We start from the raw sequence: 21905 nt of genomic DNA on the forward strand, positions 1-21905 counted from the left end.
AGTGTTCTCAAGCCCAGTCAGAAGCCCTGGAGCCCAGATTGCTCCTGCCTCTCCTTCCTTCCTCAGGGCCCTCTCCACCTGTCACATCCCATCCCTCACTTCCCTACACCCACAAGGCTCTCACTGCCCACCTTCAGCCCCTCCCTTCCTCATCCCCACTACTTACCCCTATCCCTCACCTCTTCCATCCCTCGCCTCCCCATCCTTCATGTCCTCACCTTTTACAGATGGCCAGCTGACCCCCCAAAGAAGGACCACTGGTGCGGAATGTAGGATCCACTTCTTTATTGCAGGAAAGACTATTTCTAGAGCAAATGCTACACGGACCCCACAATGGGAGTGGGGGTACCCACATGCAGGGGGAGGACAGGCAGGAACAGGATTACAGCAAGCATGGCCTGGCACGGTCCCCAGACCCAAGGATACCCAGGCAGGACAGGCCAATAGCCAGGGCAGGCTCTGCCCCCTCCTGCTGCAGAACCTCTTAGTCCCCAGGGTCAGGGCAGGGCCTGAGGCAGGAGAAGCCTGGAGGGGCTGGGCCCCAGGGAGATTGTGCTATCAGGGTGTGTCCCTGAGAAAGGGCCGCAGACCAGACCCAGTGCCCAGCCTCACCCACTCAGGCACCTTCAAGGCCCAGGAACCACTCCCGGGGTGGGGGAGGGAGCAACACCAGCTGTTGGTGGGTCCTGGACCTACCACAGGATAAGGGGACTTAGCTGTACTCAGACAGAACGCTACCAACGCTTCCATGGACTCATCCATGTGCCTGGCAGTCACACACACACACACACACACACACACACACACACACACTCCCTCTCTCTCATAGTGTGTCCCTTAGACATTTGTGGAGTAAGCAGTCACATGAACAAAGAGAAAAATAAACACTCACTAAGTTGGACACAAACAGTCCCTCTTATCTACAATAGTCCCATGTGGTCACATGACTGGACAGCCACATGGCCTGTCTCTCTTCTCTCTCTCTCTCTCTCTCTCTCTCTCTCTCTCTCTCTCTCTCTCTCGCAGCTCAGTCTCAGCGTGCACACACACACATAAGCACATACACACGCAGCTTTCTGACACCCAATGCTGCAAGAGGCCCAGGGAGAGGCTCATGGGGCAAGGACATGAGGGCAACTCCGCAGACAGCCAGTGAGCAACTGAGGTGCTCGTCCTGAGACTGCAGGGAACTGCGAGCCGCCGAGAAGCGCTGGAGCTGGGCAGTGGGTGCTTCCCAGGCAGGCCTTCAGGTGAGACTGAAGCCTGGGCAGCACTCCGAGTCGAGCCTCGTAAGACCCCGAACAGAAGGCCCAGCTAAGCCATGCCTGGGCTCCTCAACCACAGAACCTGGGAGATGGTAAATGTGTGGAGTTTCAAGTTGCTGAGGTTGTGGTCTTTTGTTATGTAGCAGTAGCTGACTGATACAGATTTTTTTAGCTGAGAGACACCTTGCTATAGAGTAAGACACAGTGAGAACAAAACAGGTTCACAGATTCTCTCCAATAAATCAGGTCACTCACTCCCGAAAACACAGGCACTTACAGGCACACTCATGCTGTTACATCACAAATATTCTGACCTTTAAACAACAATACCACCCACCCCTATGTTATTAAATACACAGACTGTCACATGCGCATACCACCCCAGTGACACACACACAGGCACACACAGACACATATATAGACACATTGGCCCCTACACAGCCATTTGCACAAATGCACCATCCCATGGCCACCCCCAACCCTAGCCTGTCATTGTCAGACACAGTCCCACAAGTGTAGAGATATCTAGACATGTACATCAAAACACTCAGAATCTCATGGTTGCAGAAACACCCCAACTGCAAGACACAAGCCTTCCTGGGGTCCCCCTCTCACGGGTACAGGTGGTGGGAGGAAGTGGGCTAGGCAGGGTTCTGCCTTACCCCTCTGGACAGGGCCCCAGGTACCCCACCCAGCACCCCAGACCCCTGCCTGGGGCTCAGTGGTGATGCGCTGTGCCAATCTTTGTAGGCCGTGTCCAGGAAAGCCCCCCATTTTCACACCGGGCAGTCCCCAAGTTGTGCTGTGGCCATCGGCCAGTCCTGGGCCTCCCTTACCTGCACCCCAGGCCCAGGCTGGGTGTGGAGTGGGGTTCTGGGCTGGCAGGGCACTGCTGCAGGCCCTGTGGTTATTGCCTGGTGGCCTGAGGTCCATCCTGCAAGCCACTCCCCCCCAACTGTGGAGACAGACATGAGAGGGGTGGTCCAGGACCTGGGGCAGGGAGCACAGGCCAGAGGTCATGATGGATGGAGGTGGGGAGTAGGAGGTGTGTATGTTAAACACCAAGTAAGAGAAAACAAAAGTTAAGGTTCCTGTGCATTTCAACTTGTCCCTCCCCAGCAAGGTCACAGTGATCTAATGGGTGGGGGCAGCACAGGTCTGGCTGGGGGCACCCAAGGGAAAGGACCAGAAATGGGGGTCCTGGGAGAAACAGAGACAGGCAGAGATGGGAAAATCCAGTGTCCTCGGTCCCCACAGGGACAGACAGCTTCCCCATTTCCCCATGTGCAGACCAAGGGGGCCATTTCTAGCACTTGGCTTTGGGGGGTACAGACAGGAGGGTGGGGCAGAGAGACAGAGGAGAAGGCAGAGGGCTGCGACAGAGCTGGGTTGGAGCCCCAGACCCGCAGGGCTCACCAGGGCCTCCGAGTCCCCATCGGGGTTGTTGGATGATGGCAGAGAAGTGGACGTGAGAGGGAGAGAGAGGAGGGGAATTGGGGAAGGATGGTGCGAGGAGGAAGGCAGTGGCTGCAGGATGCTGTGGGGAGAGGCATGGGGCCAGGACAGGGGCTGTCTGCAGAGGGGCATCCCAGGCTCACATGAGGATGCATTTGCCCTTGATGCGGTCTGTCCTCTTCTGTTTGCTGGAGCGCTTTCCATCGATGTTGAGGCTCATGTTCCGGCGTGTCTCCAGCGTGAGCAGCTCCTGGAAGAGCTCCTTGACATTGTAGTTCATCTTGGCCGACGTCTCCATGAAGGCGCACTTCCACTCCTGGGCCACCGCCTGGGCCTCACGGGTGTCCACCTCTCGCTGCGTCTCATCACACTTATTGCCCACCAGCATGACTGGGATGTCCTCCACGCTGCCCTTGATCTGCACGATGAGCTGGTAGATGGGCCCCAGCTCCTCGAGCGACTGCTTGCTGGTGACGGAGAAGACCAGGATGAAGGCATGGCCCTTGGAGATGGATAGCCGCTGCATGGCCGGGAACTGGTGGCTGCCTGTGGTGTCGGTGATCTGCAGCGTGCACACGCTCTTGTCACAGCTGATCACCTGCCGGTAGGTGTCCTCAATGGTGGGGATGTAGGTGTCTCGAAACGTGCCCTTCACGAAGCGCAGCACCAGAGAGCTCTTGCCCACGCCACCCGCACCGAACACCACCACCCGGTAGTCATTACTCTGCTCAGGCATCTTCCACGCCGGGGGTGGACGTCGGAGCCGGGAGGGCTCGTGCAAGCTGCCAGAACCCCAGGCCGACCCTGTACAAAGAGGAGTGGCAGATGCAAAAGGCCACCTGGCCTGGAAGGAACAGCTCTAGGCCTGGGGGCAGGAGGGAAGGCTTCTCAGAGGAGGTGGCCTTTCTCCTGTGTCCTGGGAAGGCCCTTCTGGTTGATTTGGCTGACTTTGCAGTTCTGCCCTGCATGCAGGCTCAGAGCCAGTCCCCTCTTCTGGTTTTCCTCTCAACAGAATCTGGGGCCTAAGCTCCTTCCCAGGGACTCTGGGCTGGAAGAGAAGTGAAGGTGACTCCTTGCCCCACATGCATGCTCCCCCAGCCACTCACCCAGGCTGCAGGGGCTTTTCCCTCTCTTCTCAGCTTAGCCGTGGGCTCCTGCAAGCCAGCAGGCCTGGATCTGTGGCCTGGGCAAGCTGCTAAGCCACAGTTTCCCCTTCTGCAAAGTGGGTGACATGGTGCCTCTCTCCAAAAATCACAGGCTCCCTGCTCTTCCATCAGCCCAGAGGCTCCTCAACCTTGTGGGACATCTTTAAAATGCAGCGTGCAGGGTCTCAGCCCTGGAAATGATTAATCAGCTGGCCAGGGCCATGACCCTGGGCACCTGCATCTTAAAGCCATTCTCCTGCCCTCATGCTGTAAGCTTGATCCGAATGCTGGAGGCTCCAGAACCCCAATGTGCAAATCATGACACTGATTCCCCACAGCAGCCCTGAAAGGCAGGGATGCACAGCCAGGTTGGGGATGAGAAAATTAAAACTGAGGCCCAAGAGAAAAATACCTGCTCCCTAAACTCTGTACCCAGACCGTGGTCTGTCCACCTTGGCCTCCCATTCAGGTCCAATATACCCATAGCCACAGGCACAAAGCTCCCCAGAAGGGGGTCCTCTTATCATCTCTCCCGCTCCTGAGCTCAGAGAGGTCCATCAGCCTTGGGAAGTCACAAGGCATAGCAATTCCTTCAGTGATGGAGGTGGGGGAGCCCTAGAAGGGGGATGGGAGCAGGAGGCCGGGCTCCAGCATCTGTATCCTTCTCTCTAAAGAGCAGGAGAGACCCCATCCCTTCCCCCCTCCTCACTTCAGCCAAGTTCCTTTCCCTGGAGGTGTGTGTGTGTGTGTGTGTGTGTGTGTGTGTGTGTGTGTGTGTAAGACCCGATGATGTGAGCCTGGTGGCAGGAATGTGGGCAGGTAACTTGGTGTCTTTGAGCCTCAGTTGTCTCTGTGAAACTCAGTGCCCACTCCCCAGAGTTGCAGGGAAGAGGGCGTGATAAGCTGGAGAAAGCCCTTAAGCAGGTGCTTGGCACAAGGAAACCTTCTATAAGGGTGGATGATCAGGATTATTGATCACAGGAGCTCCGAGTATGAAGCACTTGGCCTGTAGTGGGCTGGGAAGGCACATTCAGAATGATCAAAAAGTACCAGGTTTGTCAGAAAAAAGATATACAATAAAAGTAATAGCCGGCACATACTCCATCAATTATGTGCCAGCCAAACTTCCAGGAGCTTCAGCAGTACTAACTCATGATTGACTGCTAGGCATGTTGGTGACATGGTGACATGTGTGGCCGTGCTCCACACGAGAGGACACTCAGTGGGGGGCTGGCAAGGGGTGCCAGCCAGCTCTGCAGTCACTGCCCTTTCTGGATGGGTACACAGTGTGCAGCCAGGCACCACCACAACTGGCCTGGGGACCTGGTGTGGCCAGGGACAGTCAGTTCTGCTGCCCCATACCCAGCCCTAGCTTTGCCCTGGGTGCAGACCCCCTGGCAGGGGTCCCGGCCAGTCAGTAGGGTATCTCCAGAAGAGGCCGCTCTGGGGCCTAGGATCTCTGACTAGGAGTCCCCACTCAGTCACCGCTAGTCCATGCCAGGCACCCATTTGAAAGCCACCTTCACCTCCTGCAGGGCAGGAGTGGGGGAGGGGGTCTCAGGCACAGAGGGTTGGAGGGGGAGGCACTGGCTCAAGGTCACAGAGCAGGGAGGTGGCAGAGCAGAGCAGGATTTGAACTGGCCCTGGTTGGCCTCACAGCTGGGAGTCCCCCTCCTATGCAAAGCAGCCCACCCTGAGACTCCCCAGGGGGGAATGGGCCCAGCCCTAGGTCCCCAGAGCCCAACGGGGGAAGTTGCAGCAACCTTAGATGCAAGAAAGCAGACTGGGCCCAGGGGAGGGCCTGGGGGAGGTACTTGCCTAAATTGGGGGGTGTTGGGGTGGGGCAGGGGTCTAACCAGGGAGTTATGAGAGGCTTGGTGGGAGAGGGCCTGCTCTAGAGGGCTGAGAGAGACACACTCAGGGGGGCCAGCCCAGGGCCCCCCCTTGGCCAGAGGAGGATCTAAGTAGTAAGGGAGGGAGCCAGACCCGTGAAGGCTCCGAGTGAGGGGCTTGACTGGGTGGAGAGGACCGGAGGGCTAGGCGGGCAGCGGTGGGGGAGACAGGCCCAGGGCCCGAGTGGCTCCCCGTGGAGGGGTCCTGGCAGAGTGGGACGGCCAGCCCCGACAGCGGGTCTGAGGAGGGCTGGAGAGGGCGGGCTTGGCCGTGGGGGCGCCCTGTGGGTACCGTGGGGGAAGGGAGGACGCGGAGAGGGAGCTGTCCAAGGTGGGAGCGGAGGGCGGCCGGGCCAGGGCACAGTGGACGGGGGAGAGGTTCCGGTGCTGGGCCGGGCGGGAGGAGGGCTCGGCCCCCCGAGCTGGCCGGGAGGGTGGGGCTCGGACAAAGGAGATGCGCGCCGGGAAGGGCCCCGCGGGCCAGGCGAGTGGGATGCAGCGGCCCACGCCCCGGCCCCCCGGCCCGCCGCCTACCTGGGCGCTCGTCCCTGGGGCGCCGCCGCCGCCGCTGCTGCTGGCCGGCTCCGCGTCCGCTCCCGCGCCGCTGCCCCCCGCGCGCCCGCCGTTGCTGCCGCCGCCCGCCCGAGCCGCCGCCGTGCCCGCGCCGTCCCCGCCCGCCCGCCCGCCGGGCGCCGCGCTCCGCCCCTCCCCGGGGACCCGCGCCCCCGGCCAAGGTCACCACCGCCCTGCGCCCCAGCGCCCACGCGCGCAGCCCAGCCCAGACCCCCACCCCGCGCCCCCAGCACCGGACCCCCACCCTGCGACCCCAGCCCTGGACCCCAGCCCGGGGCTCCCCGCCAAGCCCCGAGAGCGTGCAGCCCTGCCCGGACTCCCTCCCGCTCACACCCGGGAAATCACTAGGATGCCGGGGTGCAGAGGAGGTGGGGTCTGCTTCTTCTGGATCCCTGAGTGGGAGCTGGCGTGCTCAGGGTCACCCCGAAAGCCAGGTCCTGGGCATGAAGGGGAGAGAGTGGAAGTCACCCCTGAGACAAAAGGAAAGGGCCACTGACAGAACTGTAGACCAGGGGGACGGACACCCTGGGGTTGGTGGGGGTCCTGGTCCAGCTCAGGGACCGGCTCCAGAACAGGTACTTTGGTGGAATAAATAAAATAATCAACTAATAAATACTATATAATTTTATTAGCCAATGTCACCCAATAAATTCAACAAAAATTTAAAAGAAAAGCAATAAATAGATGTGTGAGAAGGTAGAGGGAGCCCCAGAGGGCTTGGGGCAATGGGGCTGTACTGGAAACCGCTCCCCCATACCAGGGGTTTGTTGGAGGTGGGGACAGAAAGGAAGTGAAGAGGGCCTCCCCCTGGGATGGTACCTAAGGGCCACCGGCCAGGGCGGGACAATGGCAGGCGGGCCCTTGATGGATCTGGTGGAGCCATGTGAAGGTGGAAGGTGAGCAAAGGGGGTTAAGGGGAATGGGTTTTTTTGTTTGTTTGTTTTGTTTTCTAGTATAAAAATATTTATCTTCCTCAAAGAGGTAACAGAATAAACGCGCATCTTTCGGAAGTGTCTGTGCCTTTGACATGATTGTGTGGCTGTTTAAGCTCACAAGATGCCATCACCCCTGCCTTCCTGAAGACCCACTAGGATGAGCAGAGGCTCATCTCAGAGGAGACTGGACGTTGGAGTGCAGGGACTGGGCCAGGCCAGGGGTGGGTGTGAGACAGCCCCAGGCACCAGGCCTGTTAAAGGAAGGTGGCCCTTGATGGGGAGGCTGACACTAGGGTCCCACAAGGAGGGGCTTTCTGGGGTCAGATCAGTTGGAAGATGAAAGAGGCTCTTTGGTAGGTGGTGAGCTCCCCGTCATGTGTGTGAGCAGATGGTCAGCTGGAGCCAAAGAGTCCCTCTGGTTCTTGGGTCCTTGATTCTTGCTGACCCACTGTTTTTGTGGCTCTGGCTCAGGCAGACGCTTCTGAGCTTGAAGGGCCCCATTTCTCCAGACTCAGCCCCCTCACAGCATCCCCAGGCCTCTTCCACCTGGACAGTCTCACCAGCTTCCTTCCTGGCTTCCCAGGATCGCCCACCAGACTCTTCCATTCTGGTGTTCAACTCCCAGCCTTCAACATGAGCCTCCCCTCCTCTAACACTGGTCCTATCTCCCTTTGCTTCCCTGTCAAGATCCAGGAATAAAGTTCTCATAGTTTCCCATCCTCTCCCAACCCTGCACGCCTCCTTTCTGTCCTGTCCTCCACCCCATAGGGTGCCTCAGAGGGTGGGATGGCCCCACCCTTCATCTCGGGATCCTGTCAGCCAGATATGGAGGCAACCCTGTGGGCAGACAGATGCTGACTTCTGGTCTGAATCACCATGTCCCAGCTAAGTGCCCCTCGGAGCCTTAGCTTCCCCATCTGTGAATGAGGATCACTGCTGTCCGGCCTCTCAGGGTTGCTGGGAGCAATTGGGATGATCTACAGGGGGTTGCGGGGCACACAGGGCCTGAAACAACAGCCCAGCTCCCTACCACTCCAATGGCCTGCCTGCCTTCATCTCCTGAGTGACCTGCTGGTGCTGGGCCGGGCCTCTGGCCTCCGGCCGATTTCTAGCTCCTGCAGGCGTCATCCCAGGCTGGGACAGGCTGACTCATACACAGGATCGTGGGCACAGCGGCAGTGCCACTCTGCAGTTGCTATTTATAGTTCTCAGGCCAGGCTTTCAGCCTCCAGAGCCAGGGAGGACAGCCTGAGAGTCCCCTCCTCATTCTCCCTAGGGCACAGAGGCCAATCTCCACCCAGCACCCAAAACTAGGATGGTAGTACCCCCTCCCCTGTGGCCAGCCAGGACAGCTCAACTCCCAGCCTTCAACAGAGGCCATGAGCATAGAGATGTGTATGGGGGAATCACCAGCTGTGCCTCCTCTGGTACATGAGGTGCAGAGAAGGCCGTCGGCTCACCGGAGGTGGCCCAGCTGGAAGAGGCTGGACTGTGCCTGGAACTCCATTGGGCTCTGAAGCCACAACCCAGCCTTCTGGCTTTCCGAGGTCCTGTCTCAGGGTCCGGCACCTGGCCTTCCGTTGTCCATGTCCTGCAGAAGTCCTCTCAACTGCAAGGGACAGACGTTCACCTACACAGTCCCAGTTCGCTTGCCCTTGCAATCCGTGGGTCTTCTCCCTGCCTCAATGCTCCAGGCAGGGGCCACGCTACCTCATTTACCCCTCGACTCCCACCCCTCCCCTCCGCTCCAGCCCAGCAGAGCTGCCTGGTGGGAGAGAGGCAGCTGGGTCGAATTCTCTGCTCTCTCCTCTCTCACACTCCAGGACTAATGCAATCATGCAGGAAAGCAGAAGCTGAGCTTCACAATGGCCTCTCACAGATGCAGTTTGGTCCACCAAGGTTTTCACTTGTTTTTAAGTTTGGTGTCAACATTTTATTTTTATTTTTTTTATTTTTTTAATATATTTTTATTGATTTCAGAGAGGAAGGGAGAAGGAAAGAGAGATAGAAACATCAATGATGCGAGAGAATCATTGATCGGCTGCCTCCTGCACACCCCCTACTGGGGATTGAGCCCGCAACCCAGGCATGTGCCCTCGGCCGGAATCGAAACTGGGACCCTTCAGTCTGCAGGCTGACACTCTATCCACTGAGCCAAGCTGGCCAGGGTGGTGTCAACATTTTAAAATAAGGAGGTTGCCAAAAACCAGTTTGGAAATATGAATGGGCTGGCATCCATGAGCCTGAATTCTGCTGGTCAGCATTTGCAGGAGCTGGACCCCAACCCAGGGTGGAAGATGCCACCTGCCTGGCCGCTGGAGGCAGCCTGGGTTCAGGCCACGAACTGTGATCACTACCTCCAAGGAGTGGGGTTACTGAGACTTCGCCATCAGCAGGATGAATCCCTTTAAAGCTTGAGTCTTTACAAAGAGCCAGGGCTACTTTAGTCAATCAGAAAAAAAGGACTGTACCCTGAAGGAAGACCTCAGGGCCTTTGCACATGCCACTCCTCTGCTGGAAAAGTTTCCCCCATCTTGTGACTCACACATCGCCCTCACAGATTTCCTCCCTGACCAGGTTGCTAAAATTGACACTGCTAAAATTGTCCCGCCTCCCTTCACCTTGCTTTTTGGTCTTTGCGGCTCTTATTGCTCCCCGATATTGATCACATGTTGATGTAGCATGCCTGCCTCCCTAGAATGTGAGCTGTCTTCCCTGGATCTCACCCAGGGCAATCCTGTCCCCGGGGGACACTGGGCCATCTGGGGACATCTGTAATTATCACACTGGGAGTGCTCCTGGCACCACGAGGGTGGGGTCCAGGGATGCTGTTCAATACCCATGTTCAGACAGCCTTCCACAGAGAATGACTTGGCACCCCAGTGTTGAGGGGAAGGCCCTGCTCAGCAGCCAGCTTATTGGGCCCAAGGGGCTCAGCCGGTCACTCAAGGGAGAGGACCTGTCAACCGTGGTGGCTGTGTACTTTTCTCAAAATGCAGCACCTCAGCAGTGTCTCCCGTGCACCCCAAAATCAAGGGCTCTGAACTGCCCACCTGCCACACCCGGTTCTCTCCTGCCAGGCTAGGCATGCAGCAATCACTTCAGCCCTCAGCCGGAACACCAAGGCCTGCCAGGTCAGCTGTTCTCACCCAGGCAGTTGTGGAGGCCTGGAGGGTGGGAGGGACAGAGGGGTATCCCTGCTCCAATCCAATTTGGCCAAAGCACCCCGAAGGTCCAGAGAAGAGTTCTAGGGTCTTCACAGAACCACGCACGCACCCTGCAGCAGCTCCCCGCTGCCCTTGGGAACCCCAGCCACTTCCCCACCCGCAGGTGGTTCTGGGAAGGTCAGACTGGCTGGTCACTGGCTCTGTCTTGAAGCTGGCAGACAGCTCAGAGAGGGCACAGGCTGGGCGGGTGGGGTGCCTGCCTCTCTCTTCTCAGTAGGGCCAAGGGTCCCTATTGCTGGCCGGAGCCGGTGAAGGTATTGTGTGCTGGGAAACACCATCCCGTTTGTTGCCTGCTTCTGCGGCCCTAAGGATGCAGACAGGCCCGCGAGCTGGTGCTCTCCCTTCCACGCCCCATGATAATAACTCCTCCACAAGGAACACAAACAGCAGACAACAGAAGCCCCGACACGCTGTGATTATGGTTGATTTAATCCATGAGGTCTAGATGCTGCCTTCTAATTTTCTTCTCTTTTGTCTCCAGATCAAGCAGGGGAACCCAGTCGGCTCCATCCAGCTGTCGCCTGTGCTGTGAGCCCCTCTGCGGGGCAGACCGTGGAGGGCCTTGGCTGGTTCACTCTCTGGGGCGGGCTGTGCTGGGCACTGCAGGGTGTGGAGCAGCATCCCTGCCCCCCTGCTCAATGCCAGCAGCGTCCTTTTGTGATGACCTATGTGCCCAGACATGGCCCAGAGTCCCTGGGGCAGAATCACCTGGTTTGAAAACCAGAGTTCACCAAGATCGCTGAGGAGGAATCTGCGAAGGGCCATGTGATGTCTCCTTGATGTCAAAAGTTGCAGAGGTGAAGCCTTTTGTGGCCAATGTTCAGTTTTGCGGTGAGTGCTGGTCCAGGGCCTCAGGTGATAACCGACCTGCAGTCTTATTCAAGCCAAAGCGCCTGTCACCACATGGCAGTGCTCCCTTGTCAGAGCTGGTGGGGGAGGAGCTGCTGAGCTGGCCTCAGAAGGCCCTGGAAGGATTTGGCCGCCATTGGCAGGCAGACCTCGGGAATGAGTGGTTTCTTTAGCCTCTGCCAGATGGGCCGACCACTCATCCTACCCCACTGTGGAGATGTTCTGATCCTTGGCCAGGGGGGAAAGCTGACCCAAACTGGCCTGCAGCTGGTTGGCTCCTGGCGGCTCCTGGCATTGGATCCCAGGGCTGACCCTGCTCCTTTGCCCACTGCAGGCAGGAGGGGGAGCCTTCGGAGCTAGTGTGGCAGCTCCTGTCCTTTCCTACAATCCCGCTCCCCAAACATCTCAGGGCCTCAGTGTCACCACGGGGCCTAGAAGCACATTTGCTTGGACTGGTGGGACCCTAGGGAGAGGGGCATCTGGGAGTGGCCACGACCCAGCAGCATAGGCACAGGCAAGCTGGGGGACAAGGATGACAGGACCCGGCACAGTGATGTCGAACTGAAGGATGGGCAAAGAGGACACTTGGAACATTCCCTCCTTATTGGTGTGGCAATGCCCTTCCTGGGCCTGCTCGTCTGGAAGCCGGCTCAGAATAAAGAGAAACATGGTCTTGGAGGCTCCCCTTGGGGACATGGGAGCTGCTTGGAGAACACGCTTAGTGTCTCCAGGGCCACCCCAGGAAGCTGATGGCTGGCAGGAGGGCAGGGACCCTGCTGTGTGCACTTTTGGTGATGGGGTAAGGGACATGGAGCTGTGGGCCGCTGCCCTCATGTAGGGTTTCCCCTGGATTCATGGGGACGGGGCCCCTGAGCATCTCTACTAGGGAGCATCCTCCCACCACACCTCCAAGTCAGGCCCGATGTCTCTATCCTGTCCCCTGCCCGGCCCCATCCCCGCAGCTGAAGGCAGACTCCAGAATCTGGGGGCTCCATGGTGACCCACCCAGCTGGAACCTTCCAGTTCCTGGGTGAAGTGGGGCAGGTGGAGGCCACAGCATCAGGTTTAGGATGATGTTCCTACACCCACAGGGCCATTTTCCTGGCTTGAGGTCAGGACCAGGCCATGTGGGGTTAGGAGACAGGCCCCTGGTAAGTTTCAGATAGAAGTTCCTAGAAATGGGCCCAATATGCTGACAGCACCAGGGTAGGAGCCAATATAGTAAAAGTGGGGCGAGGGGGAGGGAGAAGGGTCTGGAACACATGTCCCTGCTCTCCCAGACTCTCATAACAACAGAGGCAGCAGCCAGGGCTGTTGTGAAGGTCGTGCCTTCTTGCACATTGTGCCTAGTGGGCTGAGCAGGTAGCAGCAGGCCAGCCCCTGGGGCGTCCATCTTTGCATAAGCAACAGTATGCTCCTGGAGTTTCCAACCTGGCGAGTGTGATGACCAGGGCCTCACTGAGTCCAGGGCAACGGGAAGAGGGCCCTGTCCTTGTCGGGGAACTTAAATGGCCCTCCTGCAGTTTTTCCTAGCAGTGGTGGGCACAGGAAGGAAATGTGAGATTTCCGAAATGCGCACACCTTGGCCCTGGGCCTCCCAGCTGAGTCAGGAAGCGGGAAGGTGTAACCAGCAGGCCCTAACAGTCTGGGACAGAGCTGAGAGAAGCTGAGGCTGGGCAGGAGACCTAGCCCAGGTCACCAGGCCCAAGCATCCTCCCACACCTCCAGGCCAGGCCAAGCAAACCCCCCAGGAAAGGCTCACCCCATCCCCACTCCCCAGGCGTGCCCCAGGTTGCCAGGACAACAAGGAGGCTAATGAGAAGTTGCCATAGCACCGGGTTTGTACCAGCCAGGCACTCAGCAGTTAGTCTCTGCTCTCTTGCACCACCTGGGACCGGCTTCCTCTGTTTGTGTCTGGTGAGGGGAACCGAGTCTTTGGCCCCTGCCCCACAACCTGCAGAGTCCATCTTGCTCCGGAGACCCTGGGCACACCTGGGACTGTGAACCAACAGCCAAGCTGCCTCCTGGCCCTGCTTGCACATCTCTCAGCCCATGGGTCTGTTCCTTCAGGGATCCCACACACTCACCCAGGCCCGGCAGCCCCAACTCCCTGGAGGGCAACCTTCCCACGGGGAGAGGAGGGGGCCCGCACCAGAAGGCAGTGGAGACAGTAGTCCTGAGGCACCCAGGACCCTGCCTGTCCCTGTGGTGGCAAAGCCTTGGGTAGGAGGAGGCACAGAGCTGCCCCATCTAACCACAGAATGGACACTCCATGCTGGTGGCCTCCTCTGTTAGCAACAGAGCCAGTTGGGGGCAGAGGACAGAGGCCTTGGAGCCTCCAACAGCTCCTGTCCTGGACACAGTTTGAGTGTGTGGGGTGGGAAGGATCCTGGCCTGACCCATGTGGATGCCCTGCCCTGCCTCCCGTGTGAGTTGCCAGATCCCACACCCAGGTTGACATGGCCACACAGCTTTGGTAAATACCTTTAAGAGAAGTATTTTACAATAGGTTGCCCTGAGGCTTGGGGTGTACAATCTAGGGTGCAGCTTGGTCTTGGGTAGCCTCTCTGTGAGCAGGCAGTGGTTGGGGGGGCCTGAGCTCCCCAATGGGGGGAGAGGGAGCTGGGGAATGTAGCCTATTTCCACCCGGGGGCTCCCGGAGAGCTCCAGCAGGATGGGGTGACCAAGATGGATAATGACAGCAATGGGACGTTCACCACTTGAGGAAGACCATGCCGGCCAGCACGGTGTAGCCCAGCACCAGGAAGAGGACTTTGAGCAGGCGGTCATTCTTCTCCTCCAGTTCCTTCCCCAGGATCTCAAAGAAGGTGACAAAGAGAAAGGTGCCACCCACCAGACCCTGCAGTAGCACCGAGGCCACACTGCTGGGCACGCCCTGGGCACTCTCGATGCCCAGGCCAACACTAATGCCCAGGGGGATCATGGCACTCACGGTGATGGCCAGCTTGGCCGCTTCCCTCAGGGGCATGGAGCTCCGGGCCATGTTGATGCCTAGGGCCACAGCTACCAGTGTCTCGTGGATGGCCACACCCACGAACAGGCTTACTACCTTCTCCCCCTCTTCCAGTAGGCCCAGGGCCAGGCCCTCAAAGATGGAATGAGCCGACAGAGCAAAGACCAGGCTGAGGAGGCGCAGGGGGCTGGAGTGTGACAGCTCTTGGACATTCAGCCCGTGGCTGTGGGTGTGAGGCTCCATGTAGATTGCGTGGCCCCGCGCAGCCCCCATGAAGGGGCTCTCGTACTCTGAGTCGCTGCCAGCGTCTGAGCCAGCATTGAAGGTCTCCAGGTCGATGAAGGACGGCTTCTCCTTGCGGAAGGTCAGGATGAGCTGCTCCAGGAAGACGGTCATGAAGAAGCCTAACATCACAATGGTCTCTGCCAGTGGGTAGTCAGTGGTGATGTGCCCAAGACTCAGAACTTTCTGGAGCTGGAGCAGAGGACGTGAGAGAGGGAAGGAGGGAGAGAGAGGTGAGAGAGGTTCAGAGGCAGGGACCCAACGCAACAGGGTTCATCTGACATCACTGTTCAATTAGTAAAGCACAGACATACCCAATTCATATGAGAAGTTAAGTAAAGGGGGAGGGAGTGGTGGGCTCATCCTTGATGGATTAAACAGAAACCCTATTATTAAAGGAGTCATGAGGCCTCACCGGAGTGAGCCGAATTGTGGCCCCCAAAGACACATCTACCCAGAACCTCAGGATGTGGCCTTATTTGGAAGATGGGTCTTTGTAGATATATGTAAAGTACTAAGGGCTGAATTGTGTCCTCCCCACAAATAAAAATTCATATATTCAAATCTCTAAGCCCCTAGTACCTCAAAACTAACCATATTAGGAGAGAGTCTCTTGAAAGAAGTGATTCAGTTAAAATGAGGCTGTTGGGTGGGCCCTCCTCCAATAGAACTGGCGTGCTTCCAAGAAGAGGAAGAGACACCAGGACCACAGAGAGGCAGGAAAGGGAGGGCTGAGAAGGACCCAGCCCTGCCGACACCTTGATCTAGGACTTCCAGCCTCCATACTGTGATATAAACCAGCCTTTCTGGCCCCAATACCTGCATGGGGTTTGCTTCCATATAATCCAGGTGGGACTCTGTTTCCAGGGTCTTCCCATTACTCCAACCTCCTGGGTAAAGGCTCGCCAGCACATTCAGACACCCAGCAGATCCCTTGAGTCAGCACCGTTCAATAGAATGTTCTAGATATGCTTTCTATCTGTGCTAATATGGGAGCCACTAGCTATGTGTGAGGACTTGAAACATGGAACATGGCTGGCACAGCTGAGGACTGACATATTGAATTGTACTTCACTGTAATTCACTGAAACTTGACTAGCCTGGCATGCCAAGCAGCTGCCACACGGGACAATGCAGTTTTGGACGCTGTCCAGCCAAGTGGGCTGTGGGCTGCTCGAAGCACGGGTTAATTTTCCCTGCATTTGTAAGATGCTTGCACACACTGAGCTCTTTCCAGCCTTGGGCTGTGACATCGGTTCTGTCCACAATGTTCCTCCTTCAGTTTTACTCACAGCTAATGGATGCTCATGCTTTGGGTCTTGGCTTACATATAATTTCCAAGTACTCTACCTAAACCAGGTACCCCAATCTCTGCTTACTGCCCCAATCTCTTCTTTCCCTCACAACCTTCATTACAACCTGTGATTGTACATGCACTTTCACACACACACACACACACAGACTTCTCAACTGGGCCGATCCTGCTCTCGAGGGAGAAACACAATGTCTGGAGACATTTTGGTCATAACTTGTTGGGGGAGGTGTTGACATGGGGGCAGGGTCATTCTCTGTGGGGGTCATCATGGGCACTGTGGGGTGTTAAGCAGCATCCTTGATGCCCATTCACTTGCAGCCAGGGGTACCTCCAGTCATGACACCCATAGATGTGCCTAGACATGGCCCCATATTCCTTGTGAGCAGAGTCACCCCTGGATGGGAACCACTGCTGCAGCAGAAGGCTATATTTCTGTAGAGAAGCCATTTCATTCATTTGCTAAATGTCTCATGGAAGCCTGCATGTGCCTCACTGGGGGAAACACCAGCTCATGACAAACATAAACTACACCCAGAGGGATAAACATGGATTGGAAAAGACAAGACACACACACAAAAGCCACAGCTTGTGGCACTGTCCTTCCTGTGGCACAACTGGGTGAGGGCTGGGAGACATGGCTGGGTGAGGCGCGGGAAGCCTGTGGGCAGGGATGCAGCACAGGAGTGGTGTCGGGAGGACCCTGGAAGGGCCAGGTGCGCTGAAGGGGGATAGAGAAGAGTAAGGCCATTACTGCAGGCCAGACGTGAAGTAGGAGGATGAAAGGGGGGTGATACAGTGGGAACACAAGAAATGGGGGCAATTCTGAAAGTGGTACTGAGGGTGCAGAAGCCATCAGACGAGACTCTGATTTAACCTCATCTATGCCAACTGTATGAATATCCTGTGCTGAGTAATGAAGGAACATAAGTTTAGCAGTATAAAGTAACACAAAAGCATCATCTCACAGATATGAAGGTCAGAAATCCAGGCACAGGTTACAACTTGAGGATAAAGCAAGAAACCATGTTGGGGAGGCCATGGGACAAGGGACTGAGGGCAGCTCTCAGCCAGACATCAGGAAGGAATTAGGCCCTGAGTCTGATAACCCACCTTCCAACTACATTAGCTTAGAAGTTGACCCATCCTTAGTTGAACCCTAAGATGAGACCACAAGCCAGTAGACACCTCGATTGTTGTCTCCTGAGAACCTGAAGCAGATGCCCCAGCTAAGCAGTGTCCCACCCTTGACCCACAGAAACTGTGAGATAATAAATGTGTACTGTTTTAAGATGTTACATCCGTTATCATTTGTTCCGCAGCAGTAGCTGACTAATACAGGAGTTGAAGAGAGGCCACACCTGCCAGCTCCGGGACAAAGTGTATGCTCCCAGGGATAGAAGGTCTGGTGAAGTAACAACTAATGAGCCCACCGGTTGGGAGCCCCAGGTCTAGTTTAAACCCCTTGTTTGCCAGGGAAGGCTCAGAGAAGAAAAGCAACCCATGCATGGTCACACAGCAAATTCATTTTCTACTTCCCATCACCCTTGGGTGTAAAGGCCCCCACCAAATTCAGGGTCCGAGCTGAAAAAAGCATCAGAGACCCTTGGCATTTTATGGCTGAGACCATCCAGGGAGCTCTTACCTTTTCCCTCACAGCAGGCAGCAAAGCATTGAAGCAGGTGGCCAGAAAGACCCCGCCTCCAAAGGTGTTGCAGAGTGAGAGGATCTTTTTCGAGCGGTGGGCCTTCTCAAAGTCTGTCTCGATGATCTTCACAGGCAGCAGGGAGCCCAGCAGCATAAAGAAGAACACGCCCACCATGCAAAGAATTTTGACCACTAACAGCTTCACCATGGTGACAGCCTGGGCTGCTATGGTTACCGCAGGGCCGAACCATGTGTGGCTGCACACTCCCGTCCTCGATGTGCTACCAGGGGCTCATGCCTCAGTCCAGTCACTGTAAACACCAGGGACAATCACATCAGCTATTGGACTACTTGACCAGATTAGGGACCACGCCCATCTGCCTTCCTCCCCTTCACACTTCACCCCACTCCGGGCCTGCCACATATCCCTGCCTCCTGCATAAACTTATCCATGGCTGCGATGTCCAGCACAGCAACCGCTGGCCACATGTGTCTGTTTACGTTAAAATTAAAGGAAATGGCCCTGACCGGTTTGGCTCAGTGGATAGAGCGTCAGACTGCAGACTGAAGGGTCCCAGGTTCGATTCCAGTCAAGGGCAAGTACCTTGGTTGCGGGCACATCCCCAGTGGGACGTGTGCAGGAGGCAGCTGATGGATGTTTCTCTCTCATCGATGTTTCTAACTCTCTATCCCTCTCCCTTCCTCTCTGTAAAAAATCAATAAAATATATATTTTTTTAAAAATTAAAGGCAATGTAAAATTCAGCCCCTCAGTTGAACTACCTGTATTTCAGGTGCTCAGTAACCATGCGAGTCTAACAGACACCATATTGGACAGCGCAGAGAATGTTTCCATTGTTGCAGAATGTTCTAGCAGATGGTGTTGTTCCATTGGTTCCCCACAGGCCTCACGGAAAATCCGAATGCCCCCCCACCCCCCCGCCCCCAGGTGAAGGCTCCAGGCCATCAGCTCCTGCTTCACTGCACTCACTCTGGCCTTTGTGGTCCCCAAAGGGGCCAAGTCCATTCTTGCCTAGGGCCTTGGCATGGGTTGTACCTTCAGGCTGGAACATTCTCTCTGTGCCCGTCCAGTGACATCTTGTCTTTCTAGTCACTACTTCCAGGACCCCAGAGAAGGGCCTCCCCTGGCCGACTTCCACCCTAAACTGTACCCCCTGTACCTACCCAGAGGCCTGGTGCACAACAGAGGTTCAGTAACCGCTGGCTGAACAAATGGATGTGCTGAAGCATGTGGACTTCTTCACATGACTCAGTGAGCCAAGGTGGAGCAGTGTTCCCTCTGGACCTGAAAATGTCGCCGTTAGTATGAGGGGCCCTGGCTGCTCCCCTGTCCTCACCTTTTCACCCAACCTCCCAGTTCTCACTGCCCAAACCCCCACTTGGGTGAGCTCTTCAGGTCTCAGCTCAGATGCCACCAGTTGGAGGTCCCTCCCACCCCACTGCCTGACATTTTTCTGGCATTATGTGTGCTACCGAGAACTACATCATTTAAGTCCTGGAACGTCCGCACTGGCCCTCGCCTGCGGCATCTGTGGGGACAGCGACTCGGTTTTCCCCAGCCCAAAGCCAGGTACACTGTAGGCGCCCAATACATATCTGCTGGGAGTCCCTATGACCCAGTCTGTGGAGTGGGGGTGAGGGTGGCCTCGACGCTCTCAAAGCAAGGGCTGAGCGGAGTACGGGGCGGCTCATTCATTTATTTAGCACTTACTGAGCGCCTTCTGTATGCCCCGCGAGGCACCAGGCGCCCCGCGGAGCACGAGGCTCACGGGGCCCCTCCCCAGAGGGGACAACTCACGCTCTGCAGGTGGGACCACCCGCAAATCACACACATCTCGCCGATAAAGGTGAAGCCTGGGAGGACGCCTTGTCCGGGCCTGGGTTAACGGGCTGGGCAGTTTCCGCCAGGCCCCGGCCCCGCCCCCGCCCCCGGACCGCGGCCCGGCCCCGGCCCCGGCCCCGGCCCACACGTACCTCCGCAAGGCCAGCCCGCCAACGCCTCCCGCCGCTCAAACGTAGCGCGGTCTCTAGATCCTACAGTGGCGCCCAGGAGGAGGCCCGGGTCGGCGAGGCGCAGTCCACGCCCCGCCTACGCCCCTGACTATTGGTCTTCCCAAGCACCACGGGCCTAGATATCCCATTCATTGGCTTCTATGTTTGCCATTCATCCTGAGACTCCGCCTCTCCTACCAACGCGGAAAAATAGTTTCCTCTAAAGCGGTAGGTACAGCCACCGGGCAGCTCCGGTGGGAAACTACAACCCCAATAGAACGGTTCCGGCAGGGTTTGGCTTCCAGAGCTGTCCAGGGGCACTTGGTGCTGAATCCCGCTCAGATTGAGCCTTGGCCATCTCCGGGACACGATTTCCTACAGGAGACTGTCCCTCCCTGAGCGTCCTCGCCGCTGATGCCCTTTTTGTAGGCATAAGAAGCAGATTTAGGGGACTCCTTCCCCCTCCCACGTGGGAGTCTGTGCTATGAGATTCTTTCCCCTTCCTCAGGTGGGAGCCTGTACTTGTTCTTCAATAAATTTCCACCTTTGCTAGGAGAAGGAGAAGAAGGAGAAGGAGAAGGAGAAGGAGAAGGAGGAGGAGGAGGAGGAGGAGGAGGAGGAGGAGGAGGAGGAGGAGGAGGAAGAGGAGGAGGAGGAGGAGGAGGAGGAGGAGGAGGAGGAGAAGGAGGAGGAAGATTTATCGGTTCAACATCTCCTCTATGTGCCAGGACCTTTTCTAGAAGAACATCTATGAGCAAAATAAAGATCTCCCTTTTGGAGCTTACATTCTAGGAGAAGACAAGGAAAACAATGGATAAACAAAATAAATGGAATTATATCAGAAGGTGAAAAGTGTCTAGAATAATAGAGCCCAGTAAGGGTGGTGGATTTCTATTTAAAATAAAATGCCATAAATAGATATTTGAGCAAAAACTTGAACATGGAGAAGTCAGTCAAGTGGATAATGGCGTTCCACATAGACATACACATACAGGCATGAGTGTACGAGAATGCCAGTGTGGCCAAAACACGGCGAGGCGGGGAAGTGTATTTGGAGATAAAAAGGAGGCCTTGGGGAACCACTGTAGAGTTTTGATCAGAGATGTGACAGATCTGACATTTTTGTAGTTGTTAATCCTCACCCCAGGATATTTTTTCATTGATTTTTAGGGAGAGTGGAAGAGAGAGGGAAAGACAGAGAGAGAAACATCAATGTGAGAGAAACACATCGATCGATTGCCTCCTGCACAAGCCCTGACCAAGGCCCGGACTGGGGAGGAGCTTGCAACCCTTGACCGGAATCTAACCTGGGACCCTTTGGTCCGCAGGCCAACACTCTATCCACTGAGCCAAACTGGCTAGGGCTGACATATTTATTTTTAAATAAATGTTTTATTGATTTTTTTTTTAGAGAGAGAGAATCAGAGAGAGGGGAAAGAAATAAGCAGCTGCCTCCTGCATGCCCATTACTGGGGATTGAGCCTGAAACCCAGGCATGTGCCCTTTCAGGAATCAAACCAGTAACCTCTCTGTGCATGGGACAAGACTCAGCCAAGTGAGTCACACCAGCCAGGACAGATCCAATATATTTTTTAAAATATATTTTTATTGATTTCAGAGAGGAAGAGAAAGGGGAAGAGAGAGAGAGAGAAACATCAATGATGAGAGAGAATCATTGAATGGCTGCTCCTGCACACCCTCTACTGGGGATTGAGCCTGCACCCCAGATATTAAGGCTCCTTGTCCTCCCCCAGTCCCTAGCACCCAGTCTCTATGGGTCTGACTCCTCCTCATACAGTATTTGACCTTCTGCATCTGACGAATTTCTTTGAGCATAATTTCCTCAAGTTTCATCCATGCTGTAGCATTCTCCACCTTATTCTTAGTATCTCTCCCCATGGCTGGCTCCGGGTAAGCTGACAATAAGATTTTAGTTAACCAATGAACGCAATTATCTTTTTCATAAGTCTGGTAACTTTTATACGGAAGTAAAGCAAGCTTTTTTTTTTTCAATGTTCCATTCTTTCCATCTAAAAAATATCAATAGTCAATTCACAGTCTTCCTCTGACTTGACCTATTGGCAGCACTGACACAATAACCACACGATTCTGTTAAAATATGTTGAATCTGCCTGGCCGGCATGGCTCAGTGGTTGAGCATCGACCTATGAACCAAGAGGTCACATCCCCAGGTTGAGGGTTGGATCCCAGTAAGGGGCATGTAGGAGGCAGCCAATCAATGATTCTCTCTCATCATTGATGCTTCTCTCTCTCTCTCTCCCTCTCCCTTCCTCTCTGAAATCAATAAAAATATATTTTAAAAATAATAACATATTT

At 55.9% G+C, this 21905-nt stretch overlaps 2 protein-coding genes across 3 annotated transcripts; both read right to left on the reverse strand.

Moving 5' to 3' along the window:
• Positions 1-278: 278 nt before the first annotated feature.
• DIRAS1 (DIRAS family GTPase 1) lies at positions 279-6372 on the reverse strand. Its single transcript, XM_036315500.1, has 2 exons — positions 6292-6372; positions 279-3524 (listed from the first exon to the last, which is right to left on the reverse strand). Exon 2 carries the CDS (start codon positions 3454-3456, stop codon positions 2860-2862), a length of 597 nt encoding a protein of 198 aa, XP_036171393.1. The 5' UTR covers positions 3457-3524; positions 6292-6372; the 3' UTR covers positions 279-2859.
• Positions 6373-13813: 7441 nt separating this feature from the next.
• Positions 13814-19687, reverse strand: SLC39A3 (solute carrier family 39 member 3). 2 transcript variants are annotated; one of them, XM_036313729.1, is made up of 4 exons: positions 19551-19687; positions 18741-18861; positions 17555-17867; positions 13814-14789 (listed from the first exon to the last, which is right to left on the reverse strand). In XM_036313729.1, the coding sequence occupies exons 3-4, from the start codon at positions 17762-17764 to the stop codon at positions 14055-14057; spliced, it is 945 nt and encodes a 314-aa protein (XP_036169622.1). In that variant the 5' UTR covers positions 17765-17867; positions 18741-18861; positions 19551-19687; the 3' UTR covers positions 13814-14054. The 2 variants fall into 2 exon arrangements, with proteins under 2 accessions (XP_036169622.1, XP_036169623.1); XM_036313730.1 differs by lacking the exon at positions 19551-19687 and adding an exon at positions 19375-19489.
• Between the last annotated feature and the right edge of the window lie 2218 nt (positions 19688-21905).

Source organism: Myotis myotis, unplaced genomic scaffold (assembly GCF_014108235.1).
Source record: "Myotis myotis isolate mMyoMyo1 unplaced genomic scaffold, mMyoMyo1.p scaffold_m19_p_6, whole genome shotgun sequence".
Lineage (NCBI taxonomy): Eukaryota > Metazoa > Chordata > Mammalia > Chiroptera > Vespertilionidae > Myotis > Myotis myotis.